The 18,547-nt window shown below is 38.4% G+C and overlaps 1 protein-coding gene across 24 annotated transcripts in view; it reads left to right on the top strand.

The window, feature by feature from the left end:
• Window positions 1-18,547, top strand: part of ANO10 (anoctamin 10) — a 268,016-nt gene that overhangs the window by 88,857 nt on the left and 160,612 nt on the right. For all 24 annotated transcript variants that reach the window (XM_086366276.1, XM_086366286.1, XM_086366269.1 and 21 more), the window contains 3 exons: window positions 626-808; window positions 8,817-9,008; window positions 15,034-15,162. In XM_086366276.1, the coding sequence (XP_086222402.1) occupies window positions 626-808; window positions 8,817-9,008; window positions 15,034-15,162 (504 nt within the window). The remainder of the gene's footprint in view (window positions 1-625; window positions 809-8,816; window positions 9,009-15,033; window positions 15,163-18,547) is intronic.

Genomic DNA, 18,547 nt, shown 5'->3' with positions numbered 1-18,547 from the left:
CATTCAACCACAGTGCATGGGCTAGTAAAAAGGAATTATTCATGACATGGGAAAGTGCTCACAGGATAGTGAGAAAAGACATCTACAAAGCTGTATACATACAGATGTTTCTACTTTTATTTTTACATATCATTAGGAAGAAATACTTAAGTAAGATGTTAGCAGTGGTTCTGACATGGTTGTGCAGTTAAGTCTGACTTTTTTTCTGTTTTTTAAGTTTTTCTACAGTGAGGAAGCATATATTAATTTTGTAGTAAGTTCTGACTAAACTTTCAAAGTTGGTGACATCATTTAGACTCACATGAGATTGTAAAAAACAGAATTTCAATTTAATTTGTTGTCCTCCCAACTTATAACCAGTTTTCTATTATAATCTTATTTGTATTATTGTATTATAATCTTTTTATATTTTTGTCTGTCTTGTGAAGAACCAGTAAATTAGAAACATCATTCTAACACTTAGCTCTTTATTTTTTTTATACCTAGCTTTTCTGATACTTGTTTTTATAACATAATAATACATTATTTGTTAGATTCCTTTTTTTTTTTTTAACTGCATAATTGTACACATGCTTTGGTTTTGTTAAGTCACATTGCCAAATATCATTTATGTGCTCCTCTTTAGAGCTTGGCCACTCTCCTGATTACCTCCCAGATCCTTAACCAAATTGTAGAATCTCTGCTTCCTTATTGGCTCCAAAAGAAGCACCATGTTCAGGTGAAGAAGAAGGTGGAAGCTTTAAAGGCAGACATCGATGCTACATTATATGAACAGGTCGTTCTGGAAAAGGAAATGGGAACTTACTTGGTAAGTTTGGATACTGCCGAATTAAACATTGAAAGTGAATAATAATAGTCATGTGCAGAGTGTGTACGACAAATATGTACATATTCATCATCTCAGGTATGACTGCTTTCCAGCCAGTTTCCTTACCATGAAGTACTTCACAGTTAAAAAGAACAGTGTGTCAAAACGCTGCTGCCTTGAGCCTGAAATGTATGCCTAACATCCAAAGGATGAGTCCCATGAATTGTGAGACTGCTCTGCTGAGGGTGGCGGGGCTGTTTCAGAGACGGCAGGGGAGAGGCGAGACGGCCGTGGAGCCATTGTGTGCTCTGGACACTTTGTACTCAAAAACTATAAGCCCATCGCTAACGATGGAAGGCCACTTTTCTCATGTTAGTAATAGGTAAAGCTCTGTGTTGTTAATCACTTGGTGCCTAAATAAGAAATAAGATTCAAGATTTTTCTATTCAGAGTCTTTCTGTTATTCAGCATGGGCTCTCTGATGTGAAGTAAAGGAAGCAGTGTACTAATTTCCCTCAACAGGCGATGGGTCTGAGTGAACGCTGGGCTTAAATGTCTCTCTCCTTAGTAACTTAACTTGCTTGCAGGGTCCTGCGTTATCTGACCGTTCTTCCCTCCTCATCTCCTATAAGTTCCTTCTTCACTCTTTTCACAAGATCAACACGAGTTATTACTGTTTTAACTCTCTCCATTTATTTGGAAATGGGGTTGTGCTTTGGGGATGCATTTATTCTAGATCGTTGCTTGCTATGCACTCATCCTTACCCCCAGGTACATTGTTTCCTTACTGAAGCCAGTGAGCTTAGAATTATATTTTCTATAAAATCATCCTGAGTGCTACATTATGAATCTAAAACAGTGTTGCCAAGCTTTGGGAAAAAGGAGTTTGATTGAGATTAAAACATTATTCCAAAGAGTAATACTTGCTTACTCACTATAGAAAGCTTGGAAAGTATGAGACAGAGTATAAAGAAAAAGAAATTCTCCATAATGTCTCCACCAGAGGTCATCCACTGGGGTCTCCTGACCCAGTTCTTCCAGTAACAGGGCCAGGGCTGTGTAGCCCTTCAGATCTCACTGTGCACTGCTCTCCCGCTCCTGGGAGCGGCTCATATCCAAACACATAGCTGTGTGAGGCTGAGATTCCATGGTGAGTATTCCAACCAGAATACTGTATTGACACACAGCAAACGATATGCCTTCTCACAAGCTAGGCATCAAAAATGTGTGTCAAAGATGTAAGTGAGTACCATCCTCCACACTCAACATTTTTTTATTTTGGAAAATGTAATTATTTTTTAAAACAATATTTTATTTATGTTAATATGCTTTTTACTTTTGGAGTGAGTAAATGAGAAATATTTTTTCAGTTTTGCTTTTTAATTTCTAACACAGTAAATAATGCTAGGTATAATAACTTTTAGGAACAAAAAGTCTTTGATATCATCAGTGATTTGAAAGAGTTTAGGGCTTCAGGGACCTGAAGGTTTGGAAACTACAGATCTAGAGTAATCCCCGCACCTTTTTGTTTTTCAGAGCATGAATTTTTGTGAATCCAGTTTGTCCCGTTGCTTCCCCCTGAGATTCAGGTTCAGCAGTTCTGGAGGTGGGCCTCCATTATACCCCATCAGTAGGCTTCGATGGGGCAGGGTGGTGGGGCCGTTGCTCCACGTGAAGGCCTGCCTTGGTAGATCACATACAGACCAGGTGACAGACAGTTTGCAAAGGCTCTTTTTTGCTTAGGTTCTTTTTGGCTTTGTGTTGAATAGGTCATCTGTGATAGATACTGAGACTACTCTGTTCCCTATAAATGGTAGCTCTTTAAAAATACTTTCTAATTGCTTGTTGCTGGCATATCTGAATGCTCATTGGTTTTTATATTTTTTATCCAGAATTTTTGCAGAATTCTATTATTTCCAACTTTTTAAAATTTTATTGGATTTTTGTATGTAGACAGTTATTTCAGCTACAAATGAAAAATGGACATTTTCTTTTTTAATTTTAAATTTATTAATTTTTAACTGAAGAACAGTTGCTTTACAGTATTGTGTTGGTTTCTGCCCAATAGCAACATGAATCAGTCATAGGTATACATATGTCCCCTGATATTTTCTTTTTCAATTGTAATTTTATTAAGTGTGGTTGATTTACAGTGTTAATCTCTGCTGTACATCAAAGTAATTCAATTATTTTGTTGTCATTGTTTAGTTGCTAAGTTGTGTCTGACTCTTTGCGACTCCGTAAACTGCAGCACACCAGGCTTCCCTGTCCTTCTTTATCTGCCAGAGTTTGCTCAAACGCATGTTTGTTGATTCGGTGATGCCATCCAACCATTTTGTCCTCTTTCGTCCCCTTCTCCTCCTGCCCTCAGTCTTTCCCAGCATCAAAGTCTTTTCCAACCAGTCAGCTCTTCACATCAGGTGGCCGAAGTATTGAAGTTTCAGCTTTAGCATCAGTCCTTCCAGTGAATATTCCGGGTTGATTTCCTTTAGAATTAACTGGTTTGACCTCCTTGCTGTCAAAAGGACTCTCAAGAATCAGCTGCAGTACCACAGTTTGAAAACATCAGTTCTTTGGTGCTCAGCCTTCTTTATGGTCCAACTCTCACATCCATACATGACTATTGGAAAAATCATAGCTTTGACTATATGGACCTTGTTGGCAAACTGATGTTGCTGCTTTTTAATATGCTGCCTAGATTTGTCATAGTTTTTCTTCCAAGAAGCAAGCGTCTTTTAATTTCATGGCTGCAGTCACTGTCTGCAGTGATTTTGGAGCCCAAGAAAATAGTCTATCACAGTTTTTATTGTTTCCCCATCTATTTGCCATGACGTGGCAACTGCTGTGGCAGGACCGGATGCCATGATCTTATTTTTTTGAATGTTGAGTTTTAATTCAGCTTTTTCACTCCCCTCTTTCACCTTCATCAAGAGGCTCTTTAGTTATTTTCACATACTGCCATTAGAGTGGTATCATCTGTATATCTGAGGTTGCTGATATTTCTCCCAGCAATCTGTGCTTCATCCAGCCTGGCATTCTGTGTGATGTACCCTGCATTGAAATTAAATAAGCAGACGGACAGTATACTCCTTTCCCAATTTTGAAGAAGTGTTGTCCCATATCCATTCCAAATGGTTGCTTCTTGACCTGCATACAGGTTTTTCAGGGGGCAAGTATATATATATGAAAAGGAATACATATATATATACATGTTTATCTAACATGGCTTGTTACAGGATATTGAATACAATTCCCTGTGCACATTTACTTGGACCTTGTTGTTTCTCCATCCTATATATAATATTACGGTTTGTGTCTGCTGATTCCAAACTCTTAACCCTCCCCGCTTCACTAATGGCTATTTTCTTTTTTCCTTCAGTCCTTCAACTTTTTATTATTTGACTCACTAATATGTTCAATACAATTTGAACACAAATAGTTATAACAGGAATCTTTATCTTGTTCCTGATTTTTTTTCCCCTGACCATTGAGTATTATGTACGTTCTATGTTTGTGGCAGTAACTTTATCAGTTTAAGAAGTTTTTTCTCTTTCCTATTTGAAAAGAAGTTTTATCATGATGTTGAATTTTATCAAAAAAAATTTTTTTTTGCTCTGTATCTTACCTCCTTCAATTAGTATTTTCGTACATTTCTTAATGGACCACCACGTTTGCATTTAAGTGATTAACTTCACTTGCTCAGTATTCCACATTGTGATGTTGAATATGCTAATATTCTTAAGGGTTTGTGCCATTTGCTAGCAATTTTCCTTTCTCAGTCACTGGGATGGGGTTTCCATGTTGTTTATTGTGGAAACTCTGTTGCTAACAGAGAGCCTGGCATTCAGCAGGCACTCAGTTCAATGTTGAATAAAGGACAGCTTCAGGAAAAGAGTGGCTCAGGCCTGCTGTGTGCTGGCTGTTGCCTTCATCCTGTACTTTCTTTCCTTCTCACTTACTCTGGGTGGGAAACTCTGAGATGTGATGTTTCTCCAGGGGCAGTGTGAGGGGCTGGTGGGATGGATCCCCTGGAACCTGAAACTTGGTTTTCATACATGTAATAAATTAGATATGTAAAATTACTATGTCACGGATATACCATAGCATTATAAATAGTTGCTTTGTTCTTAAAGTGTGTGAATAGGTCCTCAGAATCATCTTAGTAAGTTGTTCTTTTGCTAACTTGCAGCTGATAGAGTAGCGTGTATCTTGGTTAGTGTATTTTTTTAACATGTGGTTGTTTACTTTGTTAAATTTGCTTTTTTTTTCTTTGCTTCTTGATGAAAGATAGTGTCCCTGGTCTGCTGAATTGACTGAACCAAAAGTACTCAGAAGTGTCAAAGTACTGATAGTGTTACCATGTAAATACTACCACTGCAAATCCTGTTGTGAGATGGAAATGCAGAATGTGGGGTGTGCTGTTCTGTGAGGAAGGGGCTCCCTGGGTTCTGGATGCTAGAAAGGCCAGAGGCTTTTCTGGAGGCTGCCCTGTGGAGCATCAGAGAGAAACTGTCATCGACACATCTCTGCAGAGCCTCAACCTTGTATTTTACGAGCTAAAACAACGCAATTTTGAAAGCCAAGCATAGGCTCTCAGGATTTCTTAAGAATGAATTGTGGTAACAATGGCTTGATTGCTAAGATTTTCACTCTTTCCCAACCCTTGATTTCTTCACTCTTCAGAGAAATAAATCGATGCTATATTGCTGGGTGTATTTAAAAACCACATCTCAATGCTGCAACAGAACATAAGGAAATTCTTTCTAGTGCCAAATGCAACCAAAGAGTTGTTTAGAAACTGTTCACCACTGAATCCCCAGCTGAGTGTCAACCTGCCAGCTCCCAAAACATAGGCAGTTGGCATTACTCTTTGGCAAGGCTTGCAGACAGTCAGTGAAACTCACTCAAAATCCCTGGGTTCATTTTTCATCCAAATATCCAGAACATCTGGAAGAAGCACTTCCTGCTATCCCCAGTACTCTGTAATTCCCCAGTAATTTTGTTTGGGTATTTCATATTTTAGTAAAATAAAAAATAAAGAGACTGACTAGAAGTAGAATCTGACTTCTACTAAAGCTCTCATCTGTTGAATCTGGCGTCTGTATCTTGGTGAAAGACTGATTGTGAAATACAGTAATAATACTTAAAATTATGAATTTATAATGATTGTTTCATGTTGCTTTAAAATACTGCAGTGAGTGTTTTTCTTAAGCTGTCATTTTTGCATGTGCACTGAATGATCATGAGAGTGAGAAGGCTGGAAGCTGGCGTGGATGGCTCCCTCACCCCGTCACTGCACCATGTAGAGCGCTGCTTGGCCCCACTGGGGTAACTGTGTGAGCAGCAGGCCTCTGGGTCCTGTGGAGGAGTGGTGATGTTGCTCAGGTGATAGGTCAGAGTCACCAGTGTCCAGGCCTCCCACTTCAATGCAGGTGCCTTTTTCCAGTTATTAAAGATCACTTGCCTCTCGCAAGAATCCCTTAGAAGAAATGGAGTAGCCATCATAGTCAACAAGAGTCCAAAATGCAGAACTTGGATGCAGTCTCAAAAATGACAGAATGGTCTCTGTTCGTTTCCAAGGCAAACCATTCAATATCACAGTAATCCAAGTCTGTGCCCTGACTGGTAATGCTGAAGAAGCTGAAGTTGAATGGTTCTATGTAGACCCACAAGACCTTTTAGAACTAACACCCAAAAAAGATGTCCTTTTTATGATAGGGGACTGGAATGCAAAAGTAGGAAGTCAAGAAACTGGAGTATCAGACAAATTTGGCCTTGGAGTACAGAATGAAGCAGGGCAAAGCCTCGTAGAGTTTTGACAAGAGACTGCATGGGTCGTAGCAAACACCCTCTTCCAACAACACAAGAGAAGACTCTACACATGGACATCATCAGGTGGTCAATACCAAAATCAGATTGATTATATTCTTTGTAGCCAAAGATGGAGAAGCTCTATACAGTCAGCAAAGATAAGACCAGGAGCTGACTGTGGCTCAGATCATGAACTGCTTATTGCCAAATTCAGACTTAAATTGAAGAAAGTGGGGAAAACCACTAGACTATTCAGGTATGACCTAAATCAAATCCCTTATGATTATACAGTGGAAGTGAGAAATAGATGTAAGGGACTAGATCTGATAGATAGAGTGCCTGATGAGCTATGGACTGAGGTTCGTGACATTGTACAGGAGACAGGGATCAAGACCATCTCCAAGAAAAAGAAATGCAAAAAAGCAAGATGGCTGTCTGGGGAGGCCTTACAAATTGCTGTGAAAAGAAGAGAAGCAAAAAACAAAGGAGAAAAGGAAAAATATACCCATTTGAATGCAGAGTTCCAAAGAATAGCAAGGAGAGATAAGAAAGCCTTCCTCAGCGATCAATGCAAAGAAATAGAGGAAAACAGTAGAATGGGAAAGACTAGAAATTTCTTCAAGAAAATTAGAGATACCAAGGGAGCATTTCGTTGAAGATGGGCTCAGTAAAGGACAGAAATGGTAGGGACCTAACAGAAGCAGAAGATATTAAGAAGCAGTGGCAAGAATACACAGAAGAAGTATACAAAAAAGATCTTCATGACCCAGATAATCACGATGGTGTGATCACTCACCTAGAGCTAGACATCCTGGAATGTGAAGTCAAGTGGGCCTTAGGAAGCATCACTATGAACAAAGCTAGTGGAGGTGATGGAATTCTGGTTGAGCTATTTCAAATCCTAAAAGATGATGCTGTGAAAGTGCTGCATTCAATATGTTAGCAAATTTGGAAAACTCAGCAGTGGCCACAGGACTGGAAAAGGTCAGTTTTCATTTCAATCCCAAAGAAAGGCAATGCCAAAGAATACTCAAATTACAGCACAATTGCACTCATCTCACACGCTAGTAAAGTAATGCTCAAAATTCTTCAAGTCAGGCTTCAACAATATGTGAACCATGAACTTCCAGATGTTCAAGCTCATTTTTAGAAAAAGCAGAGGAACCACAGATCAAATTGCCAACATCTGCTTGATCATTGAAAAAGCAAGAGTGTTCCAGAAAAACATCTATTTCTGCTTTATTGACTATGCCAAAACCTTTGACTGTGTGGATCACAACAAACTGTGGAAAATTCTTCAAGAGATGGGAATACCAGACCACGTGACCTGCCTCCTGAGAAATGTGTATGCAGGTCAAGTCTGATGTTAAAAAATTCAATTAACATCTGTGGGGGAGGACCTTTAGCACCCGAAGACTCAATGTGGTTAAATAGGGAGAATTCTTTTGAGTCAAGTCTTCTAGAGGCAGGCCAGATAATGCTTTCCTTTCGGATTAGACTTTCAAAGATCTGCAGCCACATTCTCCTCCCTCTGGTATGGGAATGCATGCTATTCTTATTTTTTGAAGCTGCTACAGAACTGGGGAGCAGAAGGTGAGACTCAAAATTGAGCTGTTATTCTTGACTAAATGTTTCCATAATTGATACAAGCCTTTGTTTAATTTCCAGAATACTAACGGTGAATTTTGACACATTTTATAGTTAGTTTCTGTTTGCTTTTATGGAGAGGAAAACTTCTGGATGTTCTTACTTTGCCATTTTTTGCTGGCGTCACCACCGTCAAGTTATTAATGGAATTTCAGGGGCAGAGATTCGTGGTACCCATGATGTGAAGGGACCATCATGTAAGATTTCTAATAGTGATACGGGATCATTTCTTTTTACTTGGTCAGGAGCAAATTGCTTTAGATTTGCTGTAATTTACCTTAGGAAAAAAATGTAATATTTCAGTGATTTGATGTGATATGAGCAGCAAAATCATTTTTTATTCTTTATTTCAGGGACTTGAAGATAAAATGGTCTTTGAATTTAAATTCTGTTGTTGAGAAGAAGGAATTGGGAGAAACTCTTGAGATTTTTATTATTATTGTTGTTAGAGGTTCCTGCCTTGAAAGACTGCTTTCAAAAGACTGCTAAAGACTGCTCTTATTAAGTGATATTAAAACAATGCCTGTTTTCTTCTTCTTTATATTTTCAGGGCACCTTTGATGATTACTTGGAGTTATTCCTGCAGTTTGGTTATGTGAGCCTTTTCTCCTGTGTTTACCCACTGGCAGCTGCCTTCGCTGTGCTAAATAATCTCACTGAAGTTAATTCAGATGCCTTAAAAATGTGCAGAGTCTTAAAACGTCCATTCTCAGAACCCTCAGCCAGTATTGGTGTATGGCAGGTAATTATTTGAAAAAAAATTATTATTTTTTTTTAATTAAAAAATGAAGCATTGTGATTTTAAATAAAAGCTCTATGGAGAGTTTTGGAAAAATACTATCCAGTAAGAGAATCTAATCCATGTTATGGAACTTTCTACTCAACAGTAGTAGAATATACTTTCTTTTCAAGTGTTTATAGAACTTGCAACAATATGTACCATCTCCTGGGGAACTTGCAACAATATGTACCATCTCCTGGGGAATAAAACAACCTTAAAAAATTTTAAGAATTGAACTTATACACAGTGTGCTCTCTGGCCATGATGGAACCAAATTGAAAATCAGTAGCAGAAAGATGATAGGGAAATCACCAAACACTTAAAAACTAAACAACACATTTATAAATAATCATGGATGAAAGAGAATGTGTGAAGTGTGAGAACTGTCTCTTCTTTCTTATTAGTCTTGTTAGAGGTGTGACAATTGTATTGATCTTTTCCAAGGAGCAACTCTTTGTTTCATTGATCTTCTCTGTTATTTTACTGCTTTCAATTTCATTGATTTGTACTCTTACCTTTATTGTTTCCTTCTTTCTGATTCTTTTGTGTTTATTTTGTTCTTTGTTTCTAGTTTCTTGAGCAGAAGCTCAGACTATTGATTTGAGATTTTCCCTCTTTTCTGGTACATGCCTTTAGTTCTACAGATTTCTTTGTTAGCACTGCTTTACTCATATCCCCAAAAGTTTGACATGCTGTGTATTCATTTTCAGTCAGTTCTTTGTATCTTCTGGCTACATATCATCTTGAATGAAATAGAGCAGTTTCTCCAAAAGTACACTACCGCAACTCACTCAATGTGAAATAGGTAGTTTGAGTATCCTCAGAATCACAAGGAAATTGAATATGCTATTAAAAATTCCCGAAAAAGAAATATCCTGGCCCAAATGGTTTTACTGGTAAATTCTAACATTTAAAGGGAAATTAACATCAATTTTACATAATTTGTCCCAGAAAACAGAGGAGGAAGGAATATTTTCTAATTCATTCTATGAATTTAGTATCAGTATGGTAGTAAATCAGGACTAGTATAAAAGAAGATAACAGACTAATATCTGTTGTGAATAAACATACAGAACAGCTTTCAGTTTCGTTTAGTCACTCAGTCACGTCCAACTCTTTGCAACCCCATGGAGTGCAGCACGCCAGGCTTCCCTGTCCATCACCAACTCCAGGAGCCTATTCAAACTCATGTCCATTGTGTCAGTGATGCCATCCAACCATCTCATCCTCTGTTGTCCCCTTCTCCTCCCACCTTCAATCTTTCCCAGCATCAGGATGTTTTCTAGTGAGTCAGTTCTTCACATCAGGTGGCCAAAGTATTTGAGTTTCAGCTTCAGCATCAGTCCTTCCAATGAATATTCAAGACTGATTTCCTTTAGGATAGACTGGTTGGATCTCCTTGCAGTCCAAGGGACTCTCAAGAGTCTTCTCCAACACCACAGTTCAAAAGCATCAATTCTTCTGCGCTCAGCTTTCTTTATAGTCCGACTCTCACATCCATACATGACTACTGAAAAAACCATAGCTTTGACTAGAGGAACCTTTGTTGGCAAAGTAATGTCTCTGCTTTTTAATATGCTGTCTAGATTGATCATAACTTTTCTTCCAAGGAGAAGCATTTTTAATTTCATGGCTGCAGTCACTATATGCAGTGATTTTGGAGCCAAAAAAAAAATAAATAAAGTTTCTCACTATTTCCATTGTTTCCCTGTCTATTTGGCATGAAGTGATGGGACTGGATGCCTTGATCTTAATTTTCTGAATTAAGTTTCTCACTCGCTTCTTTCACTTTCATCAAGAGGCTCTTTAGTTCTTCGCTTTGTACCATAAGGGTGGTGTCATCTGTGTATCTGAGGTTATTGATATTTCTCCCAGCAGTCTTTATTCCAGCTTGTGCGTCATCCAGCCCAGCATTTCTCATGATGTACTCTGCATATAAGTTAAATGAGCAGGGTGACAAATGCAGCCTTGATGTGCTCCTTTCCCAGTTTGGAACCAGTCTGTTGTTCCATGTTCAGTTCTAACTGTTGCTTCTTGACCTGCATACAGATTTCTCAGGAGGCAGGTAAGGTAGTCTAGTATTCCCATCTCTTTAAGAACAGCTTAATAATAGCTTAACTAATAAGAGTTAGCAGTATATGAGGAGAATTATATACCATGACAAGTGGAATTTTGTCCAGGGATGCAAGCTCTGGTTCAATATTCAAAATCAACCAGTGTAGTCTACCATAGTTATATTCCAAAGAAGAAAAAAAATCTCATGATTATATCAGTCAGTATATATAAAGCATTTGGCAACATCCAACACTCATTCATTTTTTAAACTCTCAGAAACATAGGAATAGAAGGATATTGCTTCAACTTGATAAGGAACATCTATTTCAAAAAGCTTAAAGCTAACAACCATACTTGTTAGTGAAAGATTGAATGCTTTCTAAGATTAGGAACAATGCAAGAATGTCCACTGTCCCTACTCTTATTGAATATTGTTCTAGAAATTCTAACTAGTCTCCTCAGGCCAATTATGTCTCCAATTTACCCACCCACTGACCACACGTACATGAGGAAGCCCAGTCAAGGTCAGCTAGACCAAAAGTTGTCCACCTGCAGAATAATGAACTAAAGAAATGGTTGTTGTTTTTAAGTTACAGAGTTTGGGATGATTTGTTACACAGCAGTGTCTAATATAGGAGGACTCAATATCCTAAATGTATCAGTTCTCCTCTAATTTACAAATAAGTTAACCTAAAAATTAGCTGATAAATGTAGCACTATCCCCATGGAAGTTCTTCTTTTAATTAGATAACTTACTGTCAAGTTCATAGGGCAAAAGAAATGAAGTAGAATAGCAGGAAAACTCTAAGGAAGGTCAGGGACACACCTTCCTACATATTAAAATGTGTTACATAAACTCACTTGTTAAAGTAGAGTGGCCCTGGTGCATTATTCAGACAGATCAATGGAACAAAATAGAAAGTCCAGAAATTCAGTATGTGATAGGTAAAATCTGTTAAATGGAGAAAATCATCAACTGTCTACTGATAGTATTGAGGTAATTAAATCTCCAAATGAGGGGATAAGGGAGTTTGCTCTTCAAAAGTTAAGAGGGAAAAAAAGGCAAGACAGACAAGGAGAGAAAATATTCACAACACATACATCTGCCAGAGAACTTGTGTTCAGATTACGTGAAGGACTCTTGCAACTCAGTAATAAGACAGTTAAATAAAGACATGGACAAGATTTGAAGAAATGCTTCACCAAAGAATATATACAAATAATCAATGAACTCAAGGAAAGATTTAGAATTAGCTACCGGGAAAATACACAAGAAAAACACAGTGAGATTGCACTATATACCTGTTTTAAAATGAAGACTAATGGTGCCAAGTGTTGGCAATAATGTGTAGTACCTGGAACTCTCATACATTACCAATAAAAATGTAAATGGTTACTTTGAAAAACGAAATTGCAATTTGTAAAAAAAAAAAAAAAATAGTTCAACATATACCTACCATACCCCAGCACCTCTGTTCTTAGAAATCCAGGGGAAAGAACATATCCCTGCAAAGACTGTACAGGAGTATCCATAGTAACTTTATTCAGAATAGTCCAAGACTGGAAACAACCCAGTTTACCAAACAACCCACTAGGTAAGTGGGTAAAAAAATCATGATATATTCATACAATGGAGCGCTGCTGCTGCTGCTAAGTCGCCTCAGTCGTGTCCGACTCTGTGCGACCCCATAGACGGCAGCCCACCAGGCTCCCCCATCCCTGGGATTCTCCAGGCAAGAATACTGGAGTGGGTTGTCATTTCCTTCTCCAGTGCATGAAAGTGAAAAGTGAAAGTGAAGTCGCTCAGTCCTACTCAGCAATAAAAAGAAGAATAAATTACTGATAACATATAATATGGATCAACCTCAAAGTCATGTTGAGTGAAAGAAGGAGACATAAAAGCATATATACTGTGTGAATCTAACTATATAAAATTCTGGAAAAACTAATATATAGTGACAAAAAAATAGATCAAAGTTTGCTTGGTGCCAGGTATGAAGAGAGGGGTGGATTGCAAAGCATTGTGAGGAATCTTTGGGGGAAAATGGAAATATCCTTTTGTGATAGTGGTTTCCCAGGTGAGTAATAAAGTGTATATCATAAATGAGTGCAATTTATTATATGTAAATTATAACTCATGATAAGTGATATTTAAAAATCAAAAAGTTTAGATAGAAGTGTATTAGAAATGCAGGAAGTCAGACACTGTCCTGTGCTGCCAATGGGAAGGCGAACTGATCAACCCTGGGAAGTTCAGCTTGGTACTATCAGAATAACGAATACAGTGGCACCTTTGACTCAACTATTCCACTTTCAGGAATTTATTCTACTTCCACACTTCTTAAAGGATGTGTTTGCAGGGTTTCTAATTGTAGCATTGTTTGTAATAATAACCAATAAGGAAATGATTAAATAAACCTTGGTGCATTCATGTGATAAAATACTTAAGCAGTAGTGACTCAAGGCTTAAGTTGTGACTTAAGAATGATGATCTCTGTGTCCTGACACAAAATAACTTCCACAGCATCTTAAGTGACCAAAGCAAGGGACTTGACAATGTGTATTATGCTGAGAGGAGAATAAGAAAGTATTTGTGCAAGTTTGCTTATATTTGTTTGCAGACAAAGTGTGTGGAAAGTTATATAAGAAATTAATAATAGTGGTTATCTTGTGGAAAGAACAGAAACTGACAAGGGGAAGAAAGGGGACAAGGAGACTCTTCCCTGTACACTGGTAACATTTGATTTTTGATTGAATTTATAATTAAATAAATAGAAATTTAAAGCAATTTTAGGAGAAGGTAAAGTCCTGCATAGATTTGTTATAAAGAAAACTGTCAAAAATAATAAGATTACACAAAGGATTTTTTAAAATACAAGATAGGTATTTAAAATACAAGGTAGGTAATCTTCATGGGACAAGATTTCATTAAGTTGAGATTAGATAATCTTCATGGGACAAGATTTTATTAAGTTGAGCTTCAATCATGTTTTGCTTCTATATTTCTAGTGGTAATTGCATTTCTTAGGATTAGTAAGTTCTTAAGTAGTGATCACCAAGTGCTGTGCACACAAAAAAGAAAGAACAATGGTCACAACGTTTCCCCAGTCCACACTCAGTAATGTGCACTGGTCCTGGGACCCTGCATCACAGAGGTCTTGGTAGGTCTCAGTGGGGCCTGGTATCTGTGTTTTTCTAAAGTTCTACAGGTGATTTGGTAAATGCCACTAGAAAGGAATCATTGTAACTGGTGCCTTGGGTATGGCTGAACCAGATGTGATGTGTGGTCTGTTAAGTAGGACAGTTTCACAAAATGAATTCTATTTAAAGTCATCTTTATTTTTGAATATAAAACATTCCCTCTGATTGCACTACTTTCGTTTCCCTTTAGATATGCATAGAGTCAACTAACTTTAATAGTGTATTTTTCTTGGATGTGTTCCAAATTCAGGTCCCTGCCCACCTCCAGTTGGAAAGATAGAACATATTGTTTGGGATATTCAAGCCTAAAGTATCTGAAATACCTTCTATCAGTATGGCTTTTTTGACCTAAATAAAATCATGGCATTATAGAGAAAAAGTTTTACATATTCTTGGAATGTTTAGAACTAAGGAAAGACTTTTTCTTTGACTTTAAATAACATGAAAAAGGAGGATGAAATATGGACACAGTCATTGTGGTTTTTGGGCTTCCCAGGTGGCGCTGTGGTAAAGAGTCTGCCTGCCAATGCAAGAGGCATGGGTTTGATCCCTGGGCCAGGAAGATCCCCTGGAGAAGGAAATGGCAACCCTCTTCAGTATTCTTGCCAGGAAAATTTCCATACGCAGAGGAACCTGGCGTGCTACAGTCCATGGGGTCTCAAAGAGTCAGACATGACTGAGCACACATGCAATTGTGATTTTTCATTTCACACTTTTTTTTTTCTTTCAGTTGGCTTTTGAAACAATGAGTGTTATATCTGTGGTCACCAACTGTGCTCTGATCGGAATGTCACCACAAGTGAATGCACTCTTCCCAGAGTCAAAAACAGACCTCGTTTTGATCGTAGTAGCCGTGGAGGTAAGTGAACATTTAAGTCTATTTTAAATAGTCTGTATGTCAGATGCCCGTGTTCTTCTAAAGCAGTGATGTCCCTGCCTGTCAGTGATGGGGCAGTTCAGTGACTTGCATTAACTGGTTAGAAGGCAAAGCAGTTCAGGTAATGGAACACACGAGGATCCAGGCTGTGCGTTCTTGGTTGTTGCCTACGTACAAAACAGTCACCATGGTACAAACAGGACTGTTACTTTTCCAGCCATTGTGCTGGTGTGTCTAGTGCTGAGGAGATAAATCCTATTTGAAGTAGAATTCTGTGGACTTAATATTTTTTTTTAGTCAGTTTTAGGGAATCTGTAACTTCTACTTTCTTAAGCAAATAAATCCTAAGAAATGCTTTTTGATCATGACTTGTTTAAAGTCTCATTTGCAGCAGGTATGGGATTCATCGTAAAACGCTCTACAACTCCAAGATGTAAAGAATAGGAAGACCCATAATATCACATACAAAGTATAAGTTGGCTGTCTGTGTATTTCTTTGACATTTAACTTGTTTATCATATTTCTGAATACAGATTACTGTACATCTTGAAAATGAAGCTCTAATCAATAACAAACGGAAGAATGTGCAGGAATTTTCTTCTTGTGATTATAGTTGTCAAGGATACTGTGATCTTTCATTTTTAGATATTAAAAAAAATAGAATAGTAGTAAAAGTTTGTCAAAGCAGAACTTAGTAGGGTCACAGAGCGGTGATTCAGGACTTAGGGCTAACCCTAAGAAATGAAATGAACTTGTACATTTCTGGTAGTAGAAGAAAGAGATTCTGCTTTGTTCTGTTTGCTCTTTTAGCTTGTTCGGCAGGAATCTGTGTTCATGATAGAAGTTGTGTATAGGGTATGTGTTTTGGAGAAGGATTTTAGATAGCAGCAAGTAGGAAGAGAAACGACTGAGCGACTTCACTTTCACTTTTCACTTGCATCCATTGGAGAAGGAAATGGCAACCCACTCCAGTGTTCTTGCTTGGAGAATCCCAGGGACGGGGGAGCCTGGTGGGCTGCTATCTCTGGGGTTTCAGAGTCAGACACGACTGAGGCGACTTAGCAGCAGCAGCAGGAAGAGAAAGAGAATGTTTTGCAGATAAAAGTAAGCCTGTTTTGAATTTTGTTGGCTGAACAGGATTTTGGAGAGCTATTTGCAAGGTGACTTACCACCTGTGGCAGTGAAAGAACAAGACAGAGGTCCCTCAGACGGGATGGCCAACCGACCAGGCTCACAGTGCATCTTCTTGATTTAAGACACGGCCCTTAACTCTGCAGATCTTGGAGGCTGTCTTTGTCAGCACATCCGGAGCTCATTAGTGGCTTTCAGCTTTAGGGCTGGCTTTCATTTAAAAATCATGAGGCTCAAGGAACTGACCAGAATACCAGGTAGTTTATTTGCCATAAGGAGACTTTTCCAATGCTTATAACAGTCCGTGTTCAAGTAGAAGTGGAACTGGTTATTAGATGGTTTCTTAGTGAATTTAGTGGCAGAGAAAGAGGAGTGTAGTAGGCTTAAGAGATTCAGAAAACCTAAAAATCATTCCTTCCTTCAAACAGAGCAGAGCTCTGTCTGAGCCGGGTCTCGGTGTCCCATCATCAGCTTCTAAGCAGTGATGGATGATTTCAACACTTCCCACTTCTTGATTTTGCTGTCACTTTTTCTAGACTCCTGGCTGGCGCAGTCTTCCTATATATTCCCCTTCATTACGCCAGTGTTTTCTTTTGTATCAGTGATCTCTTAATCAGATATCAGGAACTGATCTCTTAATCAGTTTTAGCAGGAACTTTGTTGTCCTGAGGTTCTAACCCTTATGCCTCCTCTTAGCATTTTAGTATCTTCCTGTAGTATTCAAGCAACTATTTTACTGTCATTATCTAAATTGGCTCTTTAGAGTACAACAGAAATAAAAGCCTTGATTAAAAACTCTTGTGAGGAAAAACCTTAAGTTTTCTATAGAAAACATATTCTTTAATTGTGACTTTAATTTTTACTTTGTTACATTTTTAAGCCTTTTATTTTGAAATAATTATAATTCAAAGGAAGTTGGAAAGATAGTACAGAGGTCCTAGGCACCCTTCACCTAGTTCGCCCCAGTGGTTACAACTTACATAACTGTAACATGATTTCAAAACGGAGACCTTGACACTGGTATAGTGTGTGTGTGGTTGTCATTTTATCACATGTATTGATTCATTAAACCCCTACAGTCAAGATATGTGCATTTCCATCATCACAAAGGTCCCCCTCCTCCTGCCCCCTTATAGTCACACTGGTATTCTGGTCCCTCAGCTCACCTCTGTGAGCATCAGTGGTCATGAATCTCTTCTCCATCTCTATAATTTTCTCATTTTGAGAATGCTATGTTATATGAATGGCAACCTATAGTCTGTAAACTTTTCTTTGGTAACTTGTTATTAGTAAATTGTGTCTCCCCCAAAAGTCTGTTGAATTCCTGACCCCCAGCACCTCAGAATGTGACCTGATTTGGAAATGGAGTTGTTACAGCTCTAAGTAGTTCCAGTGAGGTCATACTGGAGTAGAGGAGACCCTTATCCAGTACGACCATTGTCCTGACAAGAAGAGAAGAGACACAGAAACCCAGGGGAGAGTGCCCTGTGACGAAGGAGACAGAGATGGAAGCGCTTTAGCTCCAGGCCACGGAACCCCGAGGACTGCCGTTAACCGCCAGAACCCAGGCAGCACCAAGGGAGGAGTCACCCATCCAGGTTTCAGAGGGAGCAGGGCCCCTGAAGCCATGACTTCAGACTCCAAGTCTCCAGACTGTGAGACAATACATTTCTGTTGTTTAAACCACCTGGTTCCTGATACTTTGTCGTGGCAGGCCTGGAAAACTGTGTTGTAACCTTTCTGTTTGAAGAACTTCCTTTAACCAATGCTAGCAACAAATTCTCTTAGCTTTTCTTTATCTGATCACTGTCCCCCTCTTTGATTCCTGAAGGATAGTTTCATAAGGTATGGAATTCGTGGATTACAATTCTTTTCTTTCAGCACTTGAAAAATATTCTGGCACTTCCTTCTCCAAGGTTTAGGTGAGGAATCTGTTTTTATTCAGATCGATGGTAGGTACTGTTGCACTTTTCCTCTGGTTGCTTTTGAAGTTTTTTTCTTTAGTTTCCCCAAATTGAGTTAAATGGGTCTTGGTGTGGATTGATTTATTTGTTTGGGGTTTACTTCACTTCTTAGATCTTTAGGCTTATTCTTTCACCAAATTTGGGGAAATTTCAGGCCTTATTTCTTCAGATACTCTTTCTTCTTTCTTTTCTCCATTTGGGATTCTGATAATCTGAATTTTTTTTTTTTTTTCCTACAGATCGCTAAGGTTCTGTTCATCTTCTCTGTTTTC

This window comes from Bos grunniens, chromosome 22 (genome assembly GCF_055505025.1).
Source record: "Bos grunniens cultivar Pamir isolate PY7600 chromosome 22, Bosgru_T2T1.0, whole genome shotgun sequence".
Lineage (NCBI taxonomy): Eukaryota > Metazoa > Chordata > Mammalia > Artiodactyla > Bovidae > Bos > Bos grunniens.
This window is presented reverse-complemented; position numbering and strand designations above follow the sequence as displayed.